Source organism: Lepisma saccharinum, chromosome 30, assembly GCF_977018435.1.
Source record: "Lepisma saccharinum chromosome 30, izLepSacc3.1, whole genome shotgun sequence".
NCBI classification, from domain to species: domain Eukaryota; kingdom Metazoa; phylum Arthropoda; class Insecta; order Zygentoma; family Lepismatidae; genus Lepisma; species Lepisma saccharinum.
This window is the reverse complement of record NC_139258.1, coordinates 20,597,547-20,612,541: the sequence shown is the minus strand read 5'-3', so window position 1 is coordinate 20,612,541 and position 14,995 is coordinate 20,597,547. Positions and strand designations below refer to the sequence as shown.

At 38.5% G+C, this 14,995-nt stretch overlaps 1 protein-coding gene across 3 annotated transcripts in view; it reads left to right on the top strand.

Annotated features, from left to right (window-relative positions):
• The window catches only part of LOC145982006 (U2 snRNP-associated SURP motif-containing protein), an 89,613-nt gene that overhangs the window by 58,051 nt on the left and 16,567 nt on the right, over window positions 1-14,995 (top strand). For 2 of the 3 annotated variants that reach the window (XM_083115544.1, XM_083115546.1), the window contains 2 exons: window positions 774-866; window positions 3,478-3,543. In XM_083115544.1, the coding sequence (XP_082971670.1) occupies window positions 774-866; window positions 3,478-3,543 (159 nt within the window). The remainder of the gene's footprint in view (window positions 1-773; window positions 867-3,477; window positions 3,544-14,995) is intronic. The other variant, XM_083115545.1, reaches the window with a different exon arrangement.

Sequence of the window (14,995 nt, the reverse complement as noted above, 5' to 3'; positions counted from 1 at the left end):
ATAGAATGCATTAAAATACACAGCTTGTTTCTTATTGCCCCTATTGGGGTACTAAGGTGAAAAAAAATTGTCAATTATTTTATAGTTTTTGTGTGCTCGTTTGATTGCACAATTAACAATTAAGCTCATTATTTTTTTCTGGGTACATTGGGTTACCAGCTATGCAAAAAAAAATTCTCAATGCTAGAACTTTAAAATTGTTGGCTATGTTAATTTTTGATGTTTCTTATTACTCCATGTGTTTCTTATTCCCCCACTCTCCCCTATATTACAGTATAATTTTTCAATATTTTATAGCAAAACTTGGTAAATTCATGCATACAATTAGATTGCAACACTTACACATACAACAGCTTTTAAATGTTACAATTTCCAAGCATCAGAATCAGTTTCGTTTGGAATTTATAAGAGTATTGACATCCAAATAGGTATTTATTCAAAGTGGTATCAACTAAAGTGAAAATCACAGTATTTTTTCATGAAGAAACATTTTTTTTTTTAATCTTCTAAGAAATTCCTGTAATTTTCATCGTTATCTTGTGAATTAAACATTATTCATCACTCATTATATCTCAAATTATGATACCTAATCACACCACCAAAGTCCACTTGCCACTGTCAAATTATTACCAACATTCTAAAATTCATACATCTAGTGATGATTATCTGGTCCCAAGGGCTGTGGTACTACAGAAAGGGAAGTGATTAAGAATTGAACTCAGGTTTATATCTGTTAATACTTTAATTTTACCTGCATGCATTTTATACCGTAGCCTTTTATCGTCCCACATTTCTAATGATGCCCAGAGCAAGATACTGGAAACTGGATCAAAACATTGGCAGCCGAGGAGACCAGATAGTCGTCAGTAAGTATGAGTTTTAGTTGAGGCAAATCTCGGCATTTATAAAGCCATGCTTAAACATTAAAACTGTCCAACAAACACATTTTTCTACCATAATATAAAAATAGGAAGGAAATAGAAAACACTCAGCAGAAAAGTGATTAAGTTGTAGATAAATGGCAATTGTCTGTTCCTGAATTCCTATCGTGAAGTTTGTTATGGCATTGCTAAAGTTGATTTGCACTAGTTAAGAAAAGAAAATGTAATTTGTACAGATAGCAAATGAAGCAACATGCACAAGGTGAGTGCGCCTTAAATGTTCTTAAAATGTGATTAAAATATACACATCTGTAATATAGTTTATTTCAGCCAGAAGGTGTGATCTCCTGTTGGATGTCATGCGGAAATTTCCCATGCATAAAACTCTGCGGCTTACTTTGTTCATAAAGTCTGTAAATAACTGGTTCCACTAGTCTTGAAAGTTGCTACCCTGAAAATAAGTGCCACGTTAGCTCTTGAAAGCTTGGAACCTTTTTCAGAACTCACTTGGTCGACAGCCCTAGAGAGTCTGTTTATAGTTTCGCTAGGTTCATGAGGCCAGTTATATTTGCTCTATTCATGCATTTGTTAGTACTGGCACAAGGGAAGGGAGCAATACCTCAGGCAGAATTCTCATTTTTTGTTTGGTAAGGAATAGGGATGTGCCGAAGCCGATTACAGATGTATAAAAATTGGCCGAAATGTACACATCGGCATTGGTATCGGAATCGGAACCGATATTTAAACCGGTACAGATTATACTAGAGTTTTTACCTTCTAATAAGTTTTATATTTTAGTTTTGTAAGATTTATTGAAAATTAGGTTATGATCCATCATTATTGTAGAGTTTTTGTAATAAAATTATTGCAAACTGTCATTCAGAGGATCAACCTAACTCAAAATCGGAAATAAAACAGTACATTGCTGAAACAGGATCTCCTGTTGTATTGGAAATTCAAAAATGAGTATTCAAACTTGAAGCAAGTGCTGAGAAAATACTTGAGCATACCTGCTGCATCAGTATTCAGTGATTGAGTGTTCAGTGTTGCTGAACAGATTTGCAATAAGAGAAGAAGTAGGTTACTTCCTGAAGTGCTTCCAAATCTCGTGTTTCTGAAGTTGAATCTGGCAGAACAGGAATTCATTTTGCATTTCAAAGAACTGTTTGTGTACTAATGTTAAATCTCTAGGTTCACATAACCTTTTGTAGATGCAAATGTACATTCGCATCTCTTGAGAATATATATGAATATACATATGATATGCAATAGAAATGTACATAACCAAATTTATTTTTGTCATGCACAAAATAATATCCCATTTCTGTTTAATAATCTTATTTATCGGAATCGGTTAAATATCGGCATCGGTATCGGTTCCAAAAATTATCGGTGAGTACATCGGCATCGGTAAATTTTCAGCTTCGTCACATCCCTAGTAAGGAACATTAAAAGATGGTTACGAGATGATATTAAGATCAGGGGAAAGATATATTTGCACTCACGGGTGATAAAGCCGTTTCTTAGCATTTTCTGACTGAGATGTCAGTGGTAGGAGGTAATAGATGGATAACACCACCCAGTAGTTATCATTAGGACCAGGATTTTTATGTAATTACATATTTTTTTCCTCTGTATGTGACCACGAGATTTCAATGTTGGGAGCGATATACATGAAATTCATGTTATGCATTTTGAGGTATATTACTTATCTTTCATTTAGACTACATATTTTTACACAAATGTATTTGCAGAATAAGTAAAAATACCCATATATATGCATTTTAGGCAAGGTTGTGCAAAATAGACCTGTCGTGGTCCAGTCGATAGGACACCTTGACTGCCATACAGGAAACCTGGGGTGGGAAATTTTCCAACCTTGTCCCAGCATGAAGAGGTCATAGGATACACCCAGCATCTAATGAAATGTAACTGGGGGAGGTGGTAAAAGCAACTTGAGCATGGTACTGATCACCACCTCCAAACAAATTGCTTAGATCATGAATGTACGGCACCCTACTTTCACATCCCTCCATGCATCTTCATGCCACATCAACCAAGCATGGGGAACTCTACATGTACCCATGCAAAATAGGCATTTATAGGTACTATAAAAATGTGTTTTAAACAAATGCAAAACTATGATTTACTGAAAAGGAATAAAAAAGGTAAAAATCATCTCATCTCAACACTTGCTTTATCTTTGTGATGAAGAGACAGATAAGCAATAAAGGAAATACAGCAAGAAATATCCTAAAATAGGGACATGACAAATTTGACCTTGAAATTTGAGAACTGCTGCTAAAGTGGCCACCCACAAAGTTTGTGAACAAACGAGCCTTCATGAGAAATGTTAGCTGGGGAGATGTTTGATTGAGCCTTTTGGTTAACTGGGGTTATGGTTTAACATGAATACAATGAGGTTAAAATTTTGCTAGCTGGGGGATACCGTCCCCCTCACTTTGACCACTGGCCAGAACAAGTCAAATGTTTTAATAATTTTCAATAAATAGAAGTGATCGAAGTTTCATGTTCTTCCTTTGAGATTATGTATTACCTAAAACTTTATTATTAGTAGTATTATTTTTCTTTTCAGTTCAAGATCAAAGTCCAAACGCTCAAGAAGTTCATCCGGAAGTCCACCACCTAAGAGATCGCACAGGTGTGTATCTAGGCTTGTTTTATATTATAATACCTTGATTACTGTTACGTTAATATACAGGGTGATTACAAATGATTCATCAGGTTTTGGATGAATGTATTGCACAAAGTACTTCATAAAAAATAGTGAATGATACATTGTATGAAAAAGCACATTTTCAAGTTTCTTACACATCATTACAAATGTTCTATTCGCTCTCCTCGTGTTACACGACAAAGATCTATGTGGTAGTCAAGTTCGACCCATACACGTTCGAGCATGTCCCTGTGAATGTTCACCAGCGAAGAAGTGATGAGATCCTGGAGTTCAGGCAATGTTGTCGGCAAAGGTGGTACGTAAAGATTGTCTTTCACGTATCCCCAAAGGAATCACAAACTGTAAGGTCAGGAGACCTGAAGAGTGCCAAATCGTCCTGAAAGCAGCGCCCGATCCACCGGTTTGGAAGTTCCTCGTTGAAATGGCGACGCACTTCTCTATGCCAATGAGGCGGAGCTCCGTCTTGTTGGAATATGAAGTTGGGGATATCAGCTATCAGTTGAGGAAACAACCAGTCTTGCAACATTGTACCAGTCACAGTTTTCCCAGGAAAAATGTAGGGCCCGTACACTATGCTACGTGAAACAGCACAGAAGACATTCACCTTTGGAGAATCTCTCTCAATCTCCACTGTAACATGGGGATTTGTTGTGCCCCATATGCAGACATTGTGACGATTCACGTGACCGTTTACGTGGAACGTCACCACATCACTGAACACGAGTTGGGGGGTAAATTCGTCGTCTTCCATTGCTTCCTGGAAAAGTTCACAAAAGTTGCGTCTGATGTTGAGGTCGCTTGGCCGTAAACGTTGCAGCAGCTGTATGCGATATGGTTTCTGATTTAATCGCTTGCGCAGAATCTTCCACAAAGTTGGCTGAGGAATGCCTAGTTTTCGACTTGCACGACGTGTAGATTTCTTTGGGCTACGAAGGAATGCCTCTCGGACACTCTTCAACTGCAACACCTGGTCGTCCGGAGCTTTTTCCTTTACAGAGGCAACCCGTGTCCTTGAACTGTCGATATCACCGCAGAATGCTTTCGTAGGTTGGTTGCTGTATGCTGTACTGTCTTCGGAATGCAGGCTGCACGGTAGTGACGGATTCAGTCTTCTCATATTGCAACACACAAAATGCTTTCTGTTGATTAGTTGCCATTTTGCAAACTGTTATCACCCTGCCGCCTGGTGCATCACAATGAAACCTGCAATGACATAAACAAAACTTTAAAATATGGTCTTTTCATTGGTTAATAGTACAAATGGGTGGGCATTATACCTAGTCATATCATAAATACTGACACAACATTGAAAGTGAATTATGACGAAAGTGTTAAAGATACTTTAATGTCCTGATTGTATAGGTTACTTACAGGTCTAATGAACACATAACACCAATCATTTTTCAAAATGGCCGCCTTTGGCCTTCACACAGGCCTGAAGTCTCTGCGGCCACTCATCTACAGCATTACGCACTGTCTCCATAGGGAAAGTCGCCACTGCCTTCACCAGGGACCGTTTCAGACTCAATATTGGCATGCCTCCTCGTACAGACCATGCCCTCAAGCACTGACCACAATTTGTAGTCTAACGGGTTGAGATCAGGACTGCTAGCAGGCCAATCAGCTGGAGCAATGAAGTCCGGGACATTGCTCTTGAGCCACTCCTGGGTAGAGTGTGCCTTATGGGCTGGTGCGGAATCCTGTTGGAAGGTCCAATGTTGGTTCCTGAACAAAGTGTCACTCAAAGGCTTCACAACAGAGTTCAACACAGTATTTTCGTACACTCTGGCTGACGTTTTCACCCCTTTTTCACAAAAATGCAGCTTGGTGGTGCCATCATACGCCACGCCCCACCAAACCATGACTGAGGCCGGATGATGACCCCTCTGGATCTTCGGGGCTTTCTCCCGAGCTTCGCGGGATGTTGACGCATACACCCGGTCATTTTGGCGATTGAAAGTTTCCTCAATGTTGAATATCTTTTCATCTGTGAAAATAATTTTCCTGTGGCCATTGTTGGCGTAACACTGCAGGAGGCGTTTTGCTTTTATCACCCTCTGCTCTTTCAGACGTGCATTGAGAAAGTGACCTGTACTTCGCCGGTAAGCCTTCAACCCCAAGTCACTTCTTAACACACGAGACACTGACATTTTGGGAATGTTCAGCTCACGAGCAAGCACTGCCTGCTTTCGTACAGGATTTCTTCGAATACGGGCTGCCACTGCTTGCACTAACTTTTTGGTTTGTACGCTGCGTGGGCGGCCTTGCCTTGGGCGATCATCAACTGTCCCAGTCTCTGTGAATCGCTTGATGGTCCGATACACGAAAGATTTGCTTTAAGAGAGAGCTTGGGATCTGTCAAGATCTTTTGCTATCATTCTTCCCTCTGTTAGATGTCTCTTCAAACCTTAACTCTCAACTGTTCTTCCTTCATTCTGCTTCAGCCGGCCCCTGTGGCAGAGTGGTTAGCACATCGTGCTACGACACCAGGAGTCCCGGGATCGAATCCTGGCCTGGGCATGGATGTTTGGAGTGTCCATTCATCAATTTCATCACTCATCCCCATCTTCGCAAATTAGCCGAAAGTGGCACAAAAAGCGAAGTAAAATAAAGCAAATCAAATCAAAATTCATTCTGCTTCATTGTGTGTGTTCAGCATTCTCTTGTTTTGTATGTAACATTCTAATATCACAAGATACAGTGGAACCTTGATTTTACATTTTTCAGGGGACCAAGCCCAAGAAACTTAAAATGTGTGAAAATGTTGGGACCATGAAAATTAAAAGTACACTCCAGTTCAGAAAAAGTGGCACATTCTTCAACAGCTCAAACCTATAAAGTGTGTAACTTTATGTGAACAGGAGTGTACAATGGAGGAAAATGTATAATCAGGGTTCCAATGTATTGTTTTATGCTGGAAAATACAATTTATTAACCATTTCAATGTTGGGAAGTGACAGTTACTTGTTGAGAAATTATAACTGTAGTCTATGTGAACTACTTTTTCCAGGTAAGAAAGTAATGGAATTAGTGGTTACTTTTCTGTACATTGCAACATAAATGAACAGATCTATGATTTGCTAAAACAAAAACTGGACATATATACATACAGAGGTTGATTCATTTATATTGAGCCGAATTCGAATCTGCTACCTACCTAGGAAATGCAGTGTTTCCACCACCGGTTGTGTTCGATCTGCAGGCCACCACTATTGACAATTGCCCGGCAGTAGTGTAATTGGATTGTTTCAAAGTAGTACTTAGTAGGTATCCTCTTTTTTTACCAATTGAATATCACTTTTTGACATATTTTGACAATTTTTTGTCGATGTTTTAGCGTTTAGCAATGTTTTTAGTACAATTTTCACTATACTCATTTTTCCCCCACTCGTACTTGGTAGGTATATTATGATCTTACGTGATACAACTTAACCTATCCTTTTTTTACGATTATTTAATTTTTTTACGATCCTAAGTGATATAACTTAACCTATCATTTTTTTTATTTATGCACTGTTTGAACGTCATCATTTGAGGATCATATTTTGTAGGTATTTTTTTTTTTATCAATCGAATATAAGTTTTTGACATATTTTGACAATTTTTTGTCGATGTTATAGCATTTAGCGATGTTTTAGTACAAATTTTCACTGCACTCATTTTTTCCATTTATACTTGGTAGGTATATCACGATCTTACGTGATACAACTTAACCTATCTTTTTTTTTTACGATTTTTTAATTTTTTTTACGATCCTAAGTGATATAACTTAACCTATCATTTTTTTTATTTACGCACCGAACTAAGCTACAAGGGACTCTGTTTGTTTTAATATTTTAGTATTATAAGGTTTTCACAAATTTTATATAACCTAAAATGTGTTGGATGTTGATTTTTAGTATGTGGCAATTTTTTATGAATTTTAAAACTGCTCTGTGACCCTCTCGTTCTTCACGTCGTAGGCGAAGGACTTCTCTGCAATTAGGATGACACTGCATAGGGTATCCTCGGGCAAGGCATCGTGGAACTCGCAAACACCCACTCTACAAAAATTCTACTATATGATCTTTCACTGGCTAAGCTAACCTACAAATAGGAATTGGCAGCACTGACTTATAAACCCACCGGGTCTTCTTGGCATGTTTTTTCATGATGTGTTGCCAGGCTATTGGGCATCTTGGCGTATACAATGTATATATTTTGAGAGGGGGGTTATAGCTTTTTATGCTGTACGAATACTAAAAACTTGACAGTGACAACCAACAGAGTAAATAAACCTACATGCAGAAACTAACAACACTAGTTTCTGACAGTGAATTTGAAATAAAATATTAAACAAAATACATGAGTAAGCACTGTGATTACAAATAATACCAGTGTTATGCCCCCCCAACTCCAACTGGACAACTGGGGAAAATAATTGTACAACAATTTGTACCTAATTGTACAATACTTGTACCTAATTGTACAACATATACACAGACATAAAAAAAAGAGCCTTCCCGTAACTTACTTCATGCACAATTTATATGATTTTACAACTGTGAAAAGAAAGCATATGTGTTCTGTATGCACACATTTATTCTTATTTTTCGAAGTTGAATGGAAGCACATGTTTTTACGCTCTCGTAATACTGACCTTGCCCCAGTGATTTTAAATTGCTTCCATCCGTTTTTTTTTTCTGTGTTATTTCCGCATGCACGCAACATTCGTTTTCAATAGTTTAATGAAATACAGAAGGAGTGTTAGTTTAGCAGGTTTTGAGTTTACAATTTATTAAATTAAACAATAATTTATGTAAGAATATACTTGTACTTACCGAACACAAAATAATAAAAAGCACATGTGAATCTTTGCGTGTGTTCATGTTATATGACGACTGAGTAAAAAAATAATGTTGACTCCCCGAAAGATAAAAGTTCCTGGTTCGACATCAGATGCATGCAAATTTTATGTTTTGCTCTCCAAAATCTTGATTTTTATGTTTGTGCTATTTGTCATACAGCAGAGGAGAAGAGGGGAGAGGGGAGGGGAGGGGGTACTATTAGCGCCATCTATTAGCAAACAATAGAAATAAAAAAGTAGGGTCAAACTTTTTCAACACCCAAAAATTTTAAACGTCCTCGTTTAGTAATACGATCAGCAGAAGATGTTTGAAGGAGTACTCTTAGTCGAGAAAGCTAATTGCTAGGGCCCATATATTGCTAAAATGTTCTTTAATTTACATATTTCTCATACCGCCATATGTTGTTCTAGTTGACTTCTTCCAAAAAAATGCTAATTAGCGAGAGTTAATTAAGCAAGGCAAGTAAAAGAAGCAAATAGGACAATATGTGGTGGCGTGGAAATATGTAAAAATTCGATAAAATTCGAATTAAAATTGGGGGATATTTTGCATTTTTTTCCTATAATATACAAAACATTTACCGTACATAATTTTTTCTATTTACAACAGTATAAAATAAGAGGAATGTGTGACAATATCCATATTAATTAGGAAGGTATGTTGTATGCTAGGTTAGCTAATTGCGTCTTCTACAGCTTCACTGTATAGAGGAAAGATGGAAAAAGAGAGCTCTACAAAAACTAACGCTCTTAACAATATTGTACGCCCCGTGAAAATTATATATAAATAAGGCATAAGCGTATTATCTGCTTTCATGTCAGATTTTCCCGACCTGTGAGCTGTAGTGTTTAGGTGACAAACGACACGCTCAAATATAATACCGTTGACAATATTGTACGCCCCGTGAAAATTATATATAAATAAGGCATAAGCGTATTATCTGCTTTCATGTCAGATTTTACCGACCTGTGAGCTGTAGTGTTTAGGTGACAAACGACACGCTCAAATATAATACCGTTGACAATATTGTACGCCCCGTGAAAATTATATATAAATAAGGCATAAGCGTATTATCTGCTTTCATGTCAGATTTTCCCGACCTGTGAGCTGTAGTGTTTAGGTGACAAACGACACGCTCAAATATAATACCGTTGACAATATTGTACGCCCCGTGAAAATTATATATAAATAAGGCATAAGCGTATTATCTGCTTTCATGTCAGATTTTCCCGACTTGTGAGCTGTAGTGTTTAGGCGACAAGCGACCCGCTCAAATATGATACTGCTGACAATATTGTACGTATATTGTATTGTATAGGAGACTAGAAGCATATAATTTGGCAAAAAAAAAAAAAAAAACCAAGTAAGGTCATAGAGAATAGTTAAAAAAAGTAAACAATTATATTTTGCATTGCACAGCATTAGGTATTAAATAACATACCCCCAAAAAATCTCTGCATTATGCGTTCTGAAAAAAATTGCCCCCCTACGTGCCAAATTGCTATGTCAAGTAAATATTTTTAAAAGCACTGTCGTACTTGTGTGCCGGGAAAGCGAATATGTGCAACCAAACTGTGCTCTAAGTGTGGAAAAAATATTTCTATTGCCAACTTCAAGTTGTTTTTTTTTTGATGCGTATATATATTATTATTTTTTTAACAGAGGAAGAAAGTCTGTGCTTCGGAAAACGCGGTGATGTACGTAGTGATATTTTTCTTCTCCTGCTCAGACTTGTACCAATCTACTGTGTACTGTCTTCTTCCCTGCATTGCCTCGTTTAGTTCGTCCGACCTCTCGTCCAATTTTTCCCCTGCAGCCGAAAGCAGAATGTTGAGATCAGCGCACCTCAGGCCACTGATCTCCCGAAGATGGTTCTTGAGAACCATTTCACAAGGGATGCGAAATTCCGGTGTTGTTTTTGCTATGATTATAAGTTTTTTTACATCCTCACAATCTCCGTTTACTGCGTGTTTAAATATTTTACATAGTAGCTCGGGCGGCAAATCAGTTATACGAGACATGTTGTTATTATTATTATTTTTCACTCTATGTTATTTATATACCCTACCCCAATTTTTGTTTTGTGTTCATGGCGATGGTGGTAGAGTGCCACACACGTAAATTTGCTGTTGCGTAGAAACGAATTTTCGTTTCGTCTCCCTCTCTCTTAGCATCATGTGTTCTACCCTGCTCGATAATCTTTGCTATTGTTGCCACATTGTCATTCCATTCCTGGACATACTCGCGCAAACATCATTGAAAACAATTGAATAGCGCTCCAGCTCGCGGTTCCCACCGTTCGGTAGGGACGCTAATGTGGCAATATAGCACGGTGTAGTGCTTGCTTTTTTTATGCAGTGCATGTTTATTGGCTAGCTAGTAACTAGTGTTGCCAACTGTAATAATGAAGCACTATTTCTGTCATGGAAGGGGAAAAGGCAGGTAAAGTGGCGGTGAGTTTTGTTGGATTGGAAGCACCATATTTTTATTTTATACTAAGTATTTGACCGGTTTGACGTTGTGTGCGTGTATTGCGTGTGTGTATGTAAAAGTGTGTGTTTGCTAATGAACGTTAAATTCCATAATGCCTCCAGTTCTGTCGAAGTTGAAATCAAAAACCTTGCATAGCCAAGCTCGGGAAATTCTAAGCAACGTGCACGAGTTCATGAAGGAGGAAGCCAGTCATGGTGTTAGCATCCCAATAAAGCATTTTGGCAAGAGAGCAGCGAACAGCAGCAACAAATTGTTCATATTTCATAATTTTGGAATTATTCAAAATAAATAAATTATGTAGCTCCAACATCATTTCAACTCTGGCTCCGGCACGTGTTCTTGTAGAAATTGCATAGAGGAGACTGTTATTTTTGCTGCTTAATGCGATACATATTGTTTTCTGTGTTAAAATTGCCATGCTTTGATGGGTGATAAGCCTATTGAAAAACTGTGATCGAGCGAGATATTCTTTTGCGCTGAATAGTATTGAAATAGCATAAGAAGTCTCATTATTTATTTTATATTTTGATGTTTTAGTTAGGAATATATTGATTTTCAATTTTCCGCTGCTACGTAATGACCGGGGGGTCGAAATAGAGCGGCATCTGCCGCCACCTCCCAGGGAGGCAAAATGACTAGTGCCGGCCCTGGTTCATAACAAAAGAAAAAGCCGCGCAGCTTATCGTCTAGTGGCAGTATATGTACTTGTTATTGTTGTGGAAGCCGGCATTCTTTGTAAATGTACAACAAAGGCAACCGACTGTCGCCGATCTCAGAGAGGAAATAATAATACTGCTTCAGGAGGAGTGTTATGGTGCAATTGTAGCGGTTTAATACGTTGGCATGTTATTATCTGCCGTTGCAGTTTCATACCAGTGTATACGGGTTTTGGAAGTGAAAAGTTAGAACGCCACCAGTGCATTCATTAATGCAATGAAAAATAATATATATATTTTTTTATTTTGCTTGAAATCACTCAAATAAGGAATCGTATGAAGAAGTCTTCTTTGCAGCATTTTTGGTAATTTTACTTATGTGTTAGTTCATATTTTGCGAATTTTTTAGTCCATATGTATGTAGCTACACACAAAGTCACTTGTTAGTACATATTAATTCTAGTCCTGGTATAATGCATGACGTTTAAAACTCAACGTTAGATAGACCTGAATTCTCTAATTTTATTGTTGTACGTAACAGCTGTGCATCGGCGCACTGCAGCGATTTTTCTATCTGCTCCATTAACAACACTGCTTTTTTAGTTGTTTCGCGCATCGCACGGCAGAATTATCTGCGCTGGACTCTACCCAGTGCGGCAACCTGTTCACCCAGCGATGCGTTTCTGCTCACGAACTTTTCGAAAGCTGCGTGCTCTAACTTTCTGTCTGCTTCGTGACGTGCATCCAGATCCGTCTGCGTGGTGTTGTAAGCGATGTCGTGATTTTTGCATGCGGCGTCCAACGGATTCACACTCTTGTCCCCTCTCTTCAATCTTTTCTCGAGTTTGGTACCCGGTCCGCAGTACTGGTAGCCAGGTAAATGCATCTCAAAATTAAACTTGTTACCTTTTGAGAACAGGCACCTGTACGTGTTCTCGAAAAGTTTGGAGCAATCCAAATACCAACAACTGATGAAACTGTACGATGGTCTGGACATTGCAACGTTCGCCTCGGAAATAAAACCACTCGACGATTGTCGTGAAAATTCAGTCGTTGTGTTTGACGACGCTATCCTGGAAAATCAAAATGAAATTCGCAACTTTTTCACGCAAGGTCGTCACAAAAAAAAATGGATTGCTTCTACCTAGCTCAAACGTTTTCCAAAATTCCAAAAACAGTTAGTACGCGACAACGCTAATTTCATATGTTTGTTTCGTCAAGATCACACCAACCTCAAGCACGCGTACGATGACTACGTAGGCGGAGACATGAACTACAATCAATTTTCGGAACGTTACTGCTCTACTTGCTGGAACGGTGACGATTTCGGATTCGCGACGATCGACATGACGAGGAAACCCAACGACGGAAAATACAGAAACAAAATCAACGACTTTCTAAACGTTGCAACGTTGTGAGAAACGACGTTTATAAATATACGTTTAAACGTTTAAACGTATATTTATAAACGTCGTTTCTCACAACGTTGCAACGTTTAGAAAGTCGTTGATTTTGTTTCTGTATTTTCCGTCGTTGGGTTTCCTCGTCATGTCGATCGTCGCGAATCCGAAATCATCACCGTTCCAGCAAGTAGAGCAGTAACGTTCCGAAAATTGATTGTAGTTCATGTCTCCGCCTACGTAGTCATCGTACGCGTGCTTGAGGTTGGTGTGATCTTGACGAAACAAACATATGAAATTAGCGTTGTCGCGTACTAACTGTTTTTGGAATTTTGGAAAACGTTTGAGCTAGGTAGAAGCAATCCATTTTTTTTTGTGACGACCTTGCGTGAAAAAGTTGCGAATTTCATTTTGATTTTCCAGGATAGCGTCGTCAAACACAACGACTGAATTTTCACGACAATCGTCGAGTGGTTTTATTTCCGAGGCGAACGTTGCAATGTCCAGACCATCGTACAGTTTCATCAGTTGTTGGTATTTGGATTGCTCCAAACTTTTCGAGAACACGTACAGGTGCCTGTTCTCAAAAGGTAACAAGTTTAATTTTGAGATGCATTTACCTGGCTACCAGTTACTGCGGACCGGGTACCAAACTCGAGAAAAGATTGAAGAGAGGGGACAAGAGTGTGAATCCGTTGGACGCCGCATGCAAAAATCACGACATCGCTTACAACACCATGCAGACGGATCTGGATGCACGTCACGAAGCAGACAGAAAGTTAGAGCACGCAGCTTTCGAAAAGTTCGTGAGCAGAAACGCATCGCTGGGTGAACAGGTTGCCGCACTGGGTAGAGTCCAGCGCAGATAATTCTGCCGTGCGATGCGCGAAACAACTAAAAAAGCAGTGTTGTTAATGGAGCAGATAGAAAAATCGCTGCAGTGCGCCGATGCACAGCTGTTACGTACAACAATAAAATTAGAGAATTCAGGTCTATCTACGTTGAGTTTTAAACATCATGCATTATACCAGGACTAGAATTAATATGTACTAACAAGTGACTTTGTGTGTAGCTACATACATATGGACTAAAAAATTCGCAAAATATGAACTAACACATAAGTAAAATTACCAAAAATGCTGCAAAGAAGACTTCTTCATACGATTCCTTATTTGAGTGATTTCAAGCAAAATAAAAAAATATATATATTATTTTTCATTGCATTAATGAATGCACTGGTGGCGTTCTAACTTTTCACTTCCAAAACCCGTATACACTGGTATGAAACTGCAACGGCAGATAATAACATGCCAACGTATTAAACCGCTACAATTGCACCATAACACTCCTCCTGAAGCAGTATTATTATTTCCTCTCTGAGATCGGCGACAGTCGGTTGCCTTTGTTGTACATTTACAAAGAATGCCGGCTTCCACAACAATAACAAGTACATATACTGCCACTAGACGATAAGCTGCGCGGCTTTTTTCTTTGTTATGAACCAGGGCCGGCACTAGTCATTTTGCCTCCCTGGGAGGTGGCGGCAGATGCCGCTCTATTTCGACCCCCCGGTCATTACGTAGCAGCGGAAAATTGAAAATCAATATATTCCTAACTAAAACATCAAAATATAAAATAAATAATGAGACTTCTTATGCTATTTCAATACTATTCAGCGCAAAAGAATATCTCGCTCGATCACAGTTTTTCAATAGGCTTATCACCCATCAAAGCATGGCAATTTTAACACAGAAAACAATATGTATCGCATTAAGCAGCAAAAATAACAGTCTCCTCTATGCAATTTCTACAAGAACACGTGCCGGAGCCAGAGTTGAAATGATGTTGGAGCTACATAATTTATTTATTTTGAATAATTCCAAAATTATGAAATATGAACAATTTGTTGCTGCTGTTCGCTGCTCTCTTGCCAAAATGCTTTATTGGGATGCTAACACCATGACTGGCTTCCTCCTTCATGAACTCGTGCACGTTGCTTAGAATTTCCCGAGCTTGGCTA